A 15,290-nucleotide genomic window follows, 5' to 3' on the forward strand; every position below is an offset into this window, starting at 1 on the left:
CGTTGCCAAAGTCACTCGCCGGGAACACCGGGCAAAAATGCATTGCATTCGTGTGCAGCTGCAGCACACAGGTAATGCATGGATTTCCCATGTGTCACAAGATTGCTCTATTTTCCCGGGGTTGAATGATGCACCCTTTTCCTTGCCCGGTTGCTCCGGAAAAAAAAGGCTCTGGGGGATTGGAAACATAGAGAGCTACTCTACCAGTGTGCCCGATAGTCGTGTTTCCTACCCTATAAAGCACAAACTTTTTTAGCGTCAAATCCTTTTTCTACGCCACCGTGCATGTCCGTTTTAATACTTTCCGCGTAGTTCCCTCGCGTATAAGTGAGACTGTCAATTTTTTTGAAAAAAAGAAAATTGATTTCGGTTTCAAAAGTTACGTGCGATTTGGGAGAAATTCGGGTTGATAGTTTTAAATTGAAAGCGTTATCGCACTTGGAAGCGATCAATACGAGCTGCCAAGGGCGGCGTTCGCATTTCAAAGAATTCCAAAGGTAATGGTTGCACAATTTTTACAAAATTTCACTTTACAATTTTCAATTGCAAGCCCTATCGCACTTGAAAGCAATCAATACACCCTTATCAAGGGTAATCTACATATTTTAAAACATGTCATAAATTATGATTTTGCAATTTTTGAATGTTGCAATGTAAAAGCGTTATCACCTGTAAATGCATTTGATGCACCCCGTCGATGAGAATGTCTACAGTTTAACGAATCGCCAACAATAAGCGTCCACGTTACCGTAACCTTTAAATGCATCCTTGTCTTGAATTTTAACATCCTGGCTGTGTGCAACGCCGGCACTTCGGTCTGATTACGAGGAAAATCGAGTTTCGTCCTCTCGTCTGCATGCAGCGAAGTAGGAGGGCGGATGGAAGGCTGGTAACGGGGTTGAGGGCGACTTCGCATATTTCCTAGCGCCATATGAAGCGAAATTAGCAATGTTAGAGAATATCATCTAATACGAGAAGTGCCGGCTGGGATTAGTTTCACCCCTTGCACCTTGCACATGCAAGCTGACCACAGCGGTTTGCTGCAGCTATGTTAGCCTTCCATGCAACACATGCGACTCCTGTCTTCCTCTCTTTTGTTTCCGCTTGATGCTTTCCATTTTCCAGTTACTTTTTATCCATGAATTCTTTTGATACATCCTTTATTCTACAATTTTTCTACTATTTCTAATTCAACATTTCGGTAAAACAAAAAAGAATTACAAATGCCCTTCATAAATTGGGAAAAGTCTACCTAATTTTCCTCTCATTATTAAAACATTTTTCTTCTTCCTCTGATCTTTTATTTTTATTTCTGTCCAAGCAATTTTGTCCTCATTTCCTCTCATCATTTCCCTTCCTTCCTCCACATAACCTACGTGTAGCGAGGAGCAAAAAAGCGGCGGAGAAAATTGGAAATCAGTGGAAAATTGTACACCTAGGTGGGTTACATACCGTGGTTATATCACATTTTGTATAAACCGAGATTGTCTCGCCATGTTATTATGTCAGCTAGATAAAAAAAAAAATAGAAGATTTTGGAGTAGTCATTTATAGTCGGATCACTGTATCGAAGATTCCCGGGTACGTGACGTTTCCTGAAATTTACGTGATCCCGAGGAAATATGTAAGCCTGGATACAGGAATGAAAATGAATTTTTTAGAGGAATATAAATTCTCACGAATTCGTGTCCTGGCTGCGGGTGTAAATGGCAAGGGAATATATTTTCACGTTAAAACGAAAAAGAACTCCTTGGGTAAACAATATTTATGGTGTTAAACGGAGATAAATTATAAATTTTATAAATTATCTGCATAGGAAAAATTTGATTCCCTTGGAATTGCTTTGCCAATTCGATTTTCTTCCTTTTTTCATTTTCCATGTTAACAAACCAGTTTTTATTATTTTTTAATGGATTCCTAGTTACTAGAATGTTATATTGGATGAAATTCTGGTTCATCCAAACCCGTTTCCCGTTTAATCGAATTCTCGAGCAAGATTGAGCAGTATTTCGTCGAATTAGATTTCTAGATGAATATCATGGCAATTCGTTGTAACCACCTACCAGGCAGAGTGCATCAACCCCATAGGTGCACTGATGCACGCCACTGTCCACAAATCATCGCATCTGTTGCTGCGGTTTTCAGAATACGCAAACCTGGACGATAAATGGGGCAGCTACCAGGGTGAACGGAGGTGTTTCAAATTAGATCGCGACGTCAGCCGTGTAACAAATTGATGAGCGGAAAATCAAATGAGATTTATGGATTTGACACGAGTTGAAATCTAAACCGACGGAAAACAATAAGAAAAACCTTTATTGTCTTTTCTCACTTTTCAATTATTCGATATTAAAATTATCATTCTGATTATTTATAACCATCTCAACAATTAAAGTATTAATATTTGCAAGTAATAAAATAGGAGTGATATTAGACACCGTGTAAGTAGTATAAGTCAATATATGGTCAGGCGTCACTCTTAGAAGCACTGCGAGTAGTATATGTCAATGTATGCTCAGACCTAACTGATTTCTGAAGTATATTGAAAAAGTACTATTAATTTTTTAATGAATTAATTCCTATTAAAGTTTTATATTACAAAATTTCTAATTTTTTTTAATAAATTTTATTTTTTATCTAATAAATCGTACAGAAGTCATCGTGCTAATATGTCGTTCAGAATGAATCTTTTTTCAAAGGAAATAGACTTTTATCTGGAAAGAAATCATGCATCATACATAAAGTGATACCCTTAAATCGTCAACTGATTCTACGTGTTTCGATAAACGATGAATCGCTTGGACGACTATAAAAGCGAATAATAAATTCTCTTTTATAATATGGTCCTTTTATCCAATCGGTTGTTAGAGTGCATCGTTGTTATAAAAGAGGTACTTTAACAAGTCTTTGTTTTAAGGAACATAGCATAGCTCTCGAGAAACGTTTCAAGAGCTCGAAGCGCCTTGGTGACTTCAAAAGAAATCGCCTTTGATTGCGATTTCTATTCGAGGACTTTGAGACGGATAAGGAAGCTTGAAATGTTAATAAATACTTTTTATACCAACTTTTTATATCAAATTTGTATGCAATAATTTAAAGTTATTCGCGTTATTCAATCATAGATTTTCCAGTGATTCCATGATACTATCTTTTGCCAAATAAACAGTGTTTCTCGCTTAATCGCTAAATAAGTCTTCGATGACTCTATCAATGACTCTATCTAACAACTGTGAAGGTAAGTGAAATTAAAAATCGTGGAGTTTAAAGTACACGTCAGGTTCTATCCAATTCCAGGGCAGAACAATCGACAACGGGAGCGAGTTTCATTCTTCTAAGAAAATCGTTTAGCGAGTTCTTTCATTGAACGAAACGAAGGCGTCTCCTTGACAGTAACAAGAAAGATTACAATCGCGAATGAATAGAATAGGATTTTAATTAAGTGTTCGAAATAAATCAAAGCAGAGAAATTCAGTTTCTTTCAACGCTGAAAAATGAAAAAAGAAGTATAACAACGATGTTTCATCGGCGACGACAATGCTTTCACTGATTTTCTCGCCGCGTATAATTTACTATATTAATGCGTTATCCACGTCACTGTCAGCATAATAGACTTTTTGTCACAAGCACAACGTGTCGAGGAAGGTTTTACGTTATTACCATCACGGTTGTTTGAGATGCAAAGTATCTATTTAAATATTCATACACAAAACGTACGCGTAAATATTCATACACAACATGTAAATTAGAGATAAACAATAAATTTTGTAACCCACAGCTGACGAAGATTGTATTTTATAGTAGTGTAATAAGACACGTTAAAATTTCAATCCAATCCTTTAATATCATTTATAATTTTAATTTTCACTGTTTTCTAAAATTAAAGCAAAATAGAAACTTCCTTTCTGAAGATATCAATTTTCAAAATCCGTTCATGCACTTTTTATTTATTTAATGAAGTCTTCTCTTTCCGGCATCAAAGTGCTTTGCACTTTCAGATAAAAAACTAACGAGCATCTCATTTATCAGAAAACCGATTCGCCCGCGATATCACTGGATAAACGCTTGCAAGAATGCTCGCCGATACGATTTGCGACTTGTTATTATTCGATGCATCAAGGTAAGCGTACCAGGTGAAATATGATAATCGTTATTCGGGCCACGCCCAGTTTATCATATTTCTTCGAGCCCATTATCATAATGACATCGTCCACAGAGATCAGCCTCATTCTCCTCGATGAAAGACTGTGTTTCCAACGCGTAAGATTGATACAACGTTAAAAAGAAATTCTTCTAAACGCATCTATTATACGATTCATATTTCACTGATCAAATATATATGTAATTCGCAATCTCCGTACATTTATTACGTATATCGTTCTTGAGGAGTCTATCCGCAACGATTCTAAGGGTTAATAACTTCACTGGCTGACGTTAACGTGAAATAAAAAAGACAGGGGTAGACTTGGTAAATAGGAAAGTAATTAAAACGGATGCTGGCTCAAAGAGTAATTGATGTCTGTAGAAGCACAAAAGATAGAACGATACGATTAATTCGCAAAAATTCTCGAAGCAGACCCCATTTCCGCGTGAGGTCCTTTATTTTGATCTATCATTACAAACTGCATTATATTACTCGTCGAGTAATGAAGCAATATTCGGTAGAATTTAATTTGTCGCTGGTAGCCTGGCGCGCAAGCTGTTTCTTGTTTTTATCGCCAAGTATTCCGAGTACGTGCGGGTGGATTCTAATGAACGTCCGAAAACCAGAGGAAATCCGGTTTTCGTATAATGTTCGAGCGCTTTAACACCGCGAGGCTGGTTTTCGCGGAGGATACAAGCCACGGCTTATATTTAAGCCCGAGAAAAACGGTGAGAAGGAAAAGAGGAGAATACGTTGAAAGTGAGGTCTTTTTTATCCGACCATTACAGGATTACATTTTTACCCATTTGCCAAATGTTCCACCATGGATATTCCAACTGCGTGACTGGAGCTGAGAATAATTAATTATCGAGGTGCATTGAAACTCTGGAAAACTTCCGAGTTTCCAGAGTGTTGAAAGCACTGTGCATTATACTTGTTTCGTAAATGATATTTGAAAGATACTTTAGTGAAATTAATATGTTACAGCTAAAACTGATAGTTTGACAACACAGTTATTAATGTCGATGCACGTGTTTTCGACGATAGTTCAACCACCCTTCGGGTGGCTCGATACTTTCCAAGCTTTTTTGCATGCGAATTTTTGTTCATTTACGATACAAGCTCACTCCTGGCTAGCCTGTAGCTCTCATTACCCGTTACATACCACCACGATTATGAAAAGTTTCGGGAAAACGATGGGGTTCGGGGAGGGCGAAAAGAAATTCCTTCGAGCTTTTCCTCTGCGTCTCATGAACAGAGATCTACTCGAAGTTTGAGCTATGGAATTAGAGAAAAAAGGAAATGGAAATTAAGAATTTCAGAAATGTTAATCTACTGTGTGCTGTATTGTAGGAAAAATTCCAACCTATCTTTGCTTTTGTATGCAATTGAATCTAATGATTTTTTATTATCGTTTTAGGATCGAAATCAAATCTAGTGGTGGACATCGAGCCGAAACGACAGACAGCGGTGAGACTGGGCGAAAGTCTGCAGATTTTATGCAGAGTCGGCAGACCTCTGCAGGTATGCCGTGTCGAGATACCTGGCGAGGATGGTGGCATGGTTTTGTCTAAAGGACAACCACCCGAAGATGGTATCGAGTATTACGGGGAGGGTACTGAGGCAGGACAATGCGGTGTTCACATCGCCAAGATCAAGGAGATCCATGACGGTATTTTCAAGTGCACCCTGACACCCACCGATAGTCGAGCGGAAGTACAGGCGTCCGTAAAAATTATCGTTGCTAGTACGTATTTTTCATATATACTTTACTGCCACGTATTCAAATTATTAACAGGAATTCCCTGTGATGGCATAATTGAAAGAAAAAATTTTGTTTAATTTTAAGCATAGTATCAAAAGAAAATAATGAAGTAACGAATTAAATATTTGATTACTAATCTATAAAGATGTTGCATTATTATAAATATTGTAATATACTCTGGTCTTGCTCTACAATTAAACGGCGAATTTGAATTTTATAATCGATTCAAGAACAATTTTTCACGTCGCGTCCGAAACTCTCAACACTTTGTTACACATGTACAAGTAATTAATCGTTGGCAAGTTCTTACGTGTGGCGCCAAAATTAATGAGAAAATAGCTGAAACTTCGTGACGTTAGTTGTCCGAGGAAAGTATTCGGAAAAGGGGAAAAATATAACGGCGCGGTACGTAGGAGTATTCGAGAACTAATTAATCTTCGTTAAGAGAATTGCTTACGGGAAGAGAAATAAGAGAGCAGGAGAGAAGGAAATTACCGTTTTCAGATAAAGTCGATAAAGATAAATGACGAAAGGTAGCCGTGATCGAGAGCTGGAAATGTTTCAAGCGAATTTAAATAAAGATTCGCGTGTTTTATTATCCTTGAGAAAAGGAAATTGATGAACATCCGTGTAGAGGAATAATTTTACAATGAAGATTCATTGATCTACAGAACCACCGAGCAATCCAGAACTTCATACTAGTCCTGGATCATATGGCAGAAATATATACAGAAAAGGAGAAAAATTGGAAGTCAGTTGCAGTGCACCATCTGGAAGACCAGCGGCGAACGTCTCTTTGTTCCTTGGTAATTATTAAACAATCAATACGTGATAAAGAATAGAAGATTCTCTGAAGTGTTCACTTGTACAACTTTTGATTATTATTTCCATAATCAGACGACGAACCTATTGGTAACGAGGAGAGACCGACAATTTATGATTCGAACGTGGACGACAACTCGTTGGCTGTACAAAATGCATCTCGCAGTTTGGATTGGACGGATAATGGAAAAATTCTTCGATGCGTCGCCAGTCATATTGCCCTCGACAAACCAAAGGCAACTACCATGCAACTGCAAGTTTACTGTAAGTGATTAATTTCCCAATCCAAATGAAATTCAAAACTTGTTATTTTGCTTGATCGTCAGAGAAGATCAAATGTATTTAACTTCTTTCTATAAACAATTTCTTATAGATCCTCCTCAACCACAACCACAACCAATCGAACGTTTCGGATACGTGATTGGACGACAAGGAATCGTAAATGTAACCGTTTATGCAAATCCTAGGCCACGTTTCTTATGGCGGGTCAATGAAGAAAAGATCAACGAGGGTCGTCCAGACGAGAGCAACCGACTTGAGACTTCAAGTGCTGTTGATCTGGTAATGAACTTAGATCTATTTATATTCTTAAATTTTAAATTATTTATTATCTATTTATCTATCAAATATAAAATGAAATAGGTATACAGAAATCGCCAATCCTACAATAGCTAGAGCTGATAAAGTATTAAAAGAAAAATGCAGTTGAAAATAGCATAAACAGAGTGGAGAACAACAAGATATGGACGTTACACTTGCAATATTCATGAAACGATTCTAAAAGTTTCTCAGAGGTGAATGAATTCAACTGTCGAATAAAAAAAAGCGTCCTCCTACTTTGAAAGTTTAATAGAATCTTATCAGTAAAACTTTCACCGATTGTTCTGGTTCTTTGACGTTTAGAAAAGACGTTGAAGAAGTTGAAGAAGTTAAAAACGATTAAAAATTAGGAAGTAAAGAATGTAACACGAAATTTAGCGGAAGTTTAACTGGTCGAAAGAGCGACAAAAGAAGAGCAAACGTGGGAAATGGGGTTGGAGAACAAGAAGGTTAATGGAACAAAGGTTTCGCATTCCAGAGCAACCGTTTGCACTGTGTACTTAACGTTTTTCACGTATTTGCAAAGTTTCTCGCTAATCAAAAAGCTTTAATGAAATTCCACTTGATACGAACAGGCAATCGCTTAAAATAATTCAATTCACCGGATATGGGTTCCGAAAGTTTCGTTCGTCTGCTGTTGAAACACTGCCAGCAAGAATTCTCGTTAAAATATTTAATCAATGCGTCAATATTTACACAAAGAAGCTAAAAAGGATTTGTTTTGATATTTTTAACAAAATTAAGATATTTTTTCAACCTTACAGTATTCTATTTATTAACAAAACTATTATCATAGATGTTGACAACTTTCACGTACATTAGTTTCTTCTCGAATGATAAAATGGTTGTTTAAAAAAAAAGACCATTTAAAGTATTCGAACGAACGGATAATAAATTTTCATACAAATGGCATTTATAAAAATGCCAGTATCGAGCGACCAACGTCAAATTCATGACATTTGGAATCAAATTAAAATTCATGTATGCGCGTGCACACTTCAGACCGTTTCGTAGTACAGGGAATATCAATTCGAGAAATTTGTAAAATACGAACGAGAGAGTGGGGCCAATTGGAAGCCGGGATTCGTCAACGTTCGAAATTAAAGTGTCATTTAAATGCGAAGAGGTATGCAGCAGCCAGTCATCGATCAAACGAAGGCTAACGTAAAGTTCGACGCTAGAGTCGGTAACAGGATCGTTGAAAAAGAAACCAATAAAGCCTCCATTCGAAACCGCTTGCCGGTTGTAACATGAATAGCCTTCGAAAAGCTGGGTTTGCCCGGTGAAAACTGCAACCGACCCCGGCATCGACGAATGTGAATCAGTTTTCTGCGGGAACGCAATTATCAACTGCGAGAGTTGCGTTTTCTGTTTTTGTTTTTTTCCCATTCAAAACCTTTTTTGACCTTTAGCTGACCGATACGAAAAAACGACGACAAATCTTTTCAGCTGGAAACGTTGATCGATCGATTGAAAGAGGTATTTTCAATCGTCGAATGAAAAAATTAGAAGAGTTCATTTTAAACTTTAAATAGGATTTCGAAGGCTTTTGACATTACTAAATATTGAAATGCCAGACATTTGAAATCGAGGAATTTTGTGGAACGTTAACTACAAATTTTCATCCCTTTGATGGATGTACTTGAATTCTCTACAGGGTACAGTAAATTAGGCAAAAATTTATTCTGATGGAAATATGTTTGACAAATATTAGCTACTGATTTTCCTATAATTTTCATGAAAGTTATAACCATTTCAGTGTTAAAATAATTGAATAAAAAATTGAAGTTAATTTTTCAATTTTGTATTGAATTTTCTCAAGCTAAATTTCTAATTTTCAAATTTCGTTCTTTAGAAACATTAGAATGCAACAAAAGTTTTAAATGGCACACAAATATTTTTATCTTACAGGGAAGAGGAGCGTGGAGCGCTATCCTCAGAATTGATAGTGTTCAGAAATCTGATACAGAAAAGGCATACATCCTAGAAGCGCGCAACGATGAAGGAGCTAACGAATACCGTATCGTTTTGTCGACATCCACAGAACCCGCAGGTAAGAAACAAATTAATTAAAAAAATTCACTATTAAAATACCACAAATCATTACATAATGCACCGAAGTAGCGTGCAAATCATATCAAACCTCCAATTGCATTGAAATCTGAACTGAACTGTTCAATTCTCAACTTAGAATTTTTCTTTGAGATAAAACTATTAAAATAACAGTTTCTAATGGAAGAATAAATAGAAGAATTTATAGATACAAGATGATAAAAAATTCAAAACCACAATGAGATGACGGATAAATGATTTTAATTCGTTGGTAGCTGTCCATCACGCTGTTAGTTCTCACACATCGTGTTTGTCACCTCCATTTCATCGAGCATATTCACTAAAGCTGTCCATCGATTTACGTCACCGTTTATTGTCACCATCACGTACTCGATCAGTTATCGTCACATGCAAAAATTTTATCGGATACACGAATTAGAATACACTTTTGTTTCATTTTCTGCGTGTCACTTTCGTGTACTTGTGCTATGTGTATCTAATCATTTCGATCCTTCACCGCATGCTGTCACGCAGGGGCATTCAGCCACTTCTATGGTAAGCTCTCCGAACACATGCACGCACTAGGTAATGTCATTTTTTCAAATTAATATACGTAAGTAGAGTCAGTGTAGTTTTGCACGCGTGAAGTTCCATGAATATTTACATTACTTATAAATCACACTGTATTTTTGAGACGACGACTGTTATGATGGTCACTAATGACCTGTAATACAAATGTAAATGTAACAAATTTTTAAATTTTAATTATCGCGTGTAAATTTTAATTAACACGTTGGACGCCTACTAAAAATATTAAATAATAATTTTTTACTATATCATTTATTACCACGTGTGAATAATTAAAACTTTCTGACTGAAATTGAAATTCTTTTCCTATTATTCAGATTGATATAAAATTTAATTTACAATGGTATTTACAAAAAAAATACCATGATATTTCATCAGTTAAAAATTCTCTGATCAAAGGTAAACAATTTCTGTCCAATATTTTTGTTCCCTATATTCAAAGTGAATTCAGTAATAAAACAGAAAAATAAAAATTTGTTAGCGCGTTTTCAATTTTGTAAAAGTTCAAGATGGCATGCTATTTTTTAATCATGAAATTCATGTTTCTCTGAAGGCATTGTTCTGTTTGCGCTGTCGAACAAAAATTGCACACACGATAAACCAATATTTTTCGTTTTGTTTCTTTTATTTCTTTTTTTTTCCAAACCGTGCCACCGTTTTGCTCGAAAGCCATGTTATAAATACACAAAAATCTCCGTGAATGGAACTTCACGTTGCGAATCGTGCGTATACGTAACGTTACGTTTGTCATCGATATCACTGTAAACATGAATGGCAAATTTGTGTGTTTTTTTTGTTTTTTTTTTTAAATAAATGCGACTGAATTTCCATATGATCCGCTTCTATACGAATCAACACTTTGTCGAAATGAAACACAAGCCGGGTGCCATCGATTTCTTTGCGCACACATTTTTTGTTTTTTTTGTTGCATCGAACGTGTGATTTCATCTCTAAATGTAAAAGGCTTTTAACGCTTATCGATTCGTATTCAATCATTTTTTTCTTTTGAATAAACCAAGATATTTTACGCTTGCTCTGTATCGAACACCTGTTCAATCATCAATGTGCGAAATAATGAATACATTTTGATTTCTGTCGAGGATGTTTAAAATTTTCTCTCTTAAAAGCATTTATGCTTATTTTACTGGCTTGTTCCACATAAGCATTAATGCATTTTTGTCAAATAATTGACGCATGATTTTTAACATTTCAACATTAGATTATTTCTATATCTATGTCTTTGTACTTAATACTTTATACAGTTGATTCGATGGATTATATTTTACGAAAATAATTGTAGGTCTTTAGAAATTGATAAATGTAATGATTAATAGATTCGAGAGAAATACAAATGCATCGAGCCTCATTATAGTTTTCTTCGAAATTTCAGGTGTAGATTTAGATGCTGGTTCTATCATTGGCATCGTTGTCGGAGCCCTGGTGCTAATTCTCATCGTTTTCATACTAATTTTTGCCCGTGCGACCGGACGCTGGTGCTTCGCAGGTGAGTATTCGTTTTAATAAATATTCTCTTAAAAATATATACTTTGTATCAACCACGTGTTCCCCTGTCCCTGTTGGCGATTTTTCGTGTACACTTGCTACTTGACTACGTAATAGCTGTAGACAATATGATCAACTACGAATTAGAAATAGACGAGAAGGAAAGTAAAATTTTGTCAAATGGATTTTCATTACGAGAATGCTATATGAAAAGAGGATCTTTTTATCAATATTTTTCTTTTCTTTTTTTATAATATTAGGCTGTTGAACATTAAATGACCGATTTCAAAACGTATCTGAGATGATTTGATGACATAAAATTATTATAAAATAACACTTATGGCATATCAATTTGAAGCTTAGATTGATGAAAATAATTACATAAACGCTTCATTAATATCTATTGATATTAGAATAACTTTTTTAATTTTAGATAGCTTTTCATAAAGAAAAATTGATTCCTGAGAGAATTATATTTGAGAGGCAGCCATTTTGTATTGAAAATATCGATGGAACGTTTATGTAGTCACTTTCACCATACTTTAAACTTTAAATCCATATATCATAAGCATTATTTTGTAATACTTTTCTGTCATGAAATCATGTCTAACTTCCTATGTTTTAGAATCATCCATTTAATGTGTGACAGTCTAATTGCACAGGGTTAAAATAACTCAGATTATTACATAAATATTAATTTCTTTTCTATTTTAAGTTACTAAAGGATCAACGAGTTAAACAATTCGAAAAGAAAAATTCCTAAGGCAAACATACGTGTGCGTGTGTGCTGACTATTATAGTAAAAGGATCTCTGCCAGCTCTACACCAATCTAATATATAAGTGTCTATTATTTGATTTCTATATACCTGTATGTATACAAATGTCTTGTGTGTTGTGCCGCTACCGATAGGACAGCATGCAAGTCGGGCCAAGTAAAGAATAAGGAGAAACAACAACAATTACCTTGCGATTCCGTACTCTAGGCATGACACTGTCCAGGGGTAAGTCACCTCAGGCAGAAAAACAACACCCCCTCTGCAAAAGAAAAAAAAAAGTATTGCTCGTTCCTCGTTCATCATCTGCTCGTCATTTGTGAACCATTTTTTATCAGCATCCACACGTTATCGTCCCTGATCTCGAACCATCGACGAGAAACACGATGATCGCTGCACCAGATTTCAATGTCCCTTAGAAAAATAATAATCATAGCGTGGAAACGTTTTATCGTCAATCGAATACGTGGAAATAAGATTAATAATAAGATTTATTATTAATTATATGAAATATCAGTTATGATATTAGATCAATCTTAAATTATCCATTTGACTAAATAACAAAATTGAAATTTTTATATAGTTACTATTTGATCGAGTCAATTGAAATCTAATACACATGGCAAAAATCAAATTTGAGTTATAACGTTCGTTAACGTCACCGTGTTTTTAAAGTATCGTTCATATAAAAAACAATTGTAAAGGTAGTATTTAAAGAGAAATACTCGCGTTTCGGTTTTATTGAAAAAGCAAACGATAAACTCAATAACCATCGAGTGATTAGAGCGGAATAGTTCAAAAACAAAGTCCCCTTGGATCGCGAATGTAGTCCAACAAACGATTCTGTTATTTTTCGTTTAGTTTTTTTTTTAAATCCCGATGTCACGAGTGTAGAAAAGAACAGATGTGTTCGAAATAGAAATAAACATCGAGAGTTCGATTATTATTGATGACAAAAATCCAGCGCATGTAATCGAGAATCGCGTGACGAATGGACAAATTTAAATTTTATTATTCGGAATAATTCGTTTATCGGATTATCACTCTATAAATATATTTTCAACCAAAATACGTGCTTTTAGAAAAACATCGCTCTATACGTAATCGATCATTTATTAATAAAATTCGCAAGATTTTTATTGCGGATGTAATCTTTATATTTTACCCTTAAACCTTTTAATACGTTTGTATGCTGAAAATTTTAAAATTCATTAATAAATATTGAGTGAGAAAATATCTGATTTAAATATACAGTTCGTGTTCTCGTTGAACGATGAAGATTAATTTCACTCGATCACGAACATACATGTTTCAATCATAATTTGTGCATGCACGTTGTGCTTACGAGTTCCACCGCATGTACTAATACGATACTTATACTCTAATATTCTTCGTTATCTGTTTCTCGTACCAGTGTTTTTCAATATCTCTTCCCCTTCGACCTCTTTTTGGAACGATTATAAATTCATATTATTAAAAATAAATTTTATTTTGAAATTCTGATTTTTAACCCTTTCCTTGCAAAAGAGGTCAATTTTAAACGCGATAACACATTCTTTAGTAAATACCAGAATATTATTTGTTGTTAAAAGAAAAGGTGAAAGTTACATATTAGAAAATTCAACACGAATATTAATTTGGCAATTAAATTCAGTATTATTATTCTTAACCAAATAACAATTTCCAATTAAAATAAGTACTATTCAAATTAGTAATTTGATGCTATACTTGTAATTTTTGTTTGCCTTTGTTATAGAATTTAATGGCTTTTAAACAAAATTTAGGGTTTGAAACAGGCAATGGAAGTTATCTGAAAAACACTGACTCAGGGTATAATGTTAGCTACGACACTTTGTCCAACAAATTTCCCATGAGATACGTGCTAATTAAAATCCCTATGGGGTGAACAGAGAACGTTTCCTTTGCGACAAGCAACGATAAGCAATCGGCGAAGGCAAGTGTGGTGACGTTTGTTCGAAATCAAACGACCAAACCCTGTCGATGTTCAATTATTTTTAATTCTTTTTTTTTCGCGTCTATTTCCTTCCTCCGATTTAGATACGAGATTAGAATACATCGTTTCCCTCTATTCCGATATAAGCATGTACGTATATCAACCCTTTCGAACCCGCTCGCAAATCAACCCCTTTGCAATCTCTGTTTTCGTCCTGACAAAATACTAAGTTTCAATTGTGTAATGTTACAATTAGTCGACTACCGATCTGTCCAGAGTTCTGTCACGCTCACGTTTATTCGCATTTATACCTTGCTTGAATTCAGATACTACGTTAGTGCGATGACTTGCTTGTGAATGTTATTATTAATTATATTAACGATCTATGCTCGAACGCAAACGCCCGAGCTACATGAGAGATCAACGATTCCTGCTTTTAATTAATCATTACAGTAGATAGTGATCGTAGATAGAGGAATAGAGACACGTATTAGTTTTTGGTAATTGTTACAAGAGAGATGTGTACTGCTTTTCGGAGGTACGTATACGATACGGGTCAATTTAACACGATTGACAAGGATTTGCAAAAGTTTCTATTATCTATGTACAAATAGTGATATAAAGCACATTTCAAAGAGAAATTAATTTAAACTATTTATCATTGAAACTTCAAAATAAATTTATTATTAAACAAGCGCATGAATATTTATTGCTCGTTTTCATTTTGAAAGTTATGCTCTATTCTATATGCACGAACTTGTTTTATAAAAATTATTTAATTAACCGGTGTACGAGTACACATACTAATAAATTGGCGTAAATTGAGTTAAATATTGTTTAGAAAATTTTTGTCAGTCGTGTCAACTAGACCCCTACGATACACCTCAAGTGACATCGAGCCCGTAATGAAAAAATCCAGAAATTTAATAATAAATCGTCAAAGTGTTAAGATTCACAATTTTATAATTTGTTCACCCAAAATCGTATCTCTCTGGAAAAGGAAAAGCTCGCGCGTTTGCTAAAAGCCCGATCGCAAACAGTCCCAATAGAGGTGTTGCCATCGATACAAAGTATCAATAACTTATCGATAG

General features: G+C 35.0%; 2 protein-coding genes across 5 annotated transcripts in view; one reads left to right on the forward strand and one right to left on the reverse strand.

Annotated features, from left to right (window-relative positions):
- Window positions 1-15,290, forward strand: part of LOC114872059 (fasciclin-3) — a 261,816-nt gene that overhangs the window by 234,437 nt on the left and 12,089 nt on the right. For all 4 annotated transcript variants that reach the window (XM_029178823.2, XM_029178824.2, XM_029178827.2 and 1 more), the window contains 6 exons: window positions 5,562-5,888; window positions 6,578-6,712; window positions 6,804-6,992; window positions 7,102-7,289; window positions 9,240-9,381; window positions 11,359-11,472. In XM_029178823.2, the coding sequence (XP_029034656.1) occupies window positions 5,562-5,888; window positions 6,578-6,712; window positions 6,804-6,992; window positions 7,102-7,289; window positions 9,240-9,381; window positions 11,359-11,472 (1,095 nt within the window). The remainder of the gene's footprint in view (window positions 1-5,561; window positions 5,889-6,577; window positions 6,713-6,803; window positions 6,993-7,101; window positions 7,290-9,239; window positions 9,382-11,358; window positions 11,473-15,290) is intronic.
- The window catches only part of LOC114872055, a 73,917-nt gene that overhangs the window by 3,279 nt on the left and 55,348 nt on the right, over window positions 1-15,290 (reverse strand). Inside the window, exons 7-8 of the mRNA XM_046290134.1 lie at window positions 12,436-12,507; window positions 670-921 (exon numbers count right to left, since the gene is read on the reverse strand). The gene's annotated coding sequence lies outside the window, so the exon portion shown is untranslated. The remainder of the gene's footprint in view (window positions 1-669; window positions 922-12,435; window positions 12,508-15,290) is intronic.

The sequence above is a fragment of the Osmia bicornis genome, chromosome 2, assembly GCF_907164935.1.
Source record: "Osmia bicornis bicornis chromosome 2, iOsmBic2.1, whole genome shotgun sequence".
NCBI lineage: Eukaryota > Metazoa > Arthropoda > Insecta > Hymenoptera > Megachilidae > Osmia > Osmia bicornis.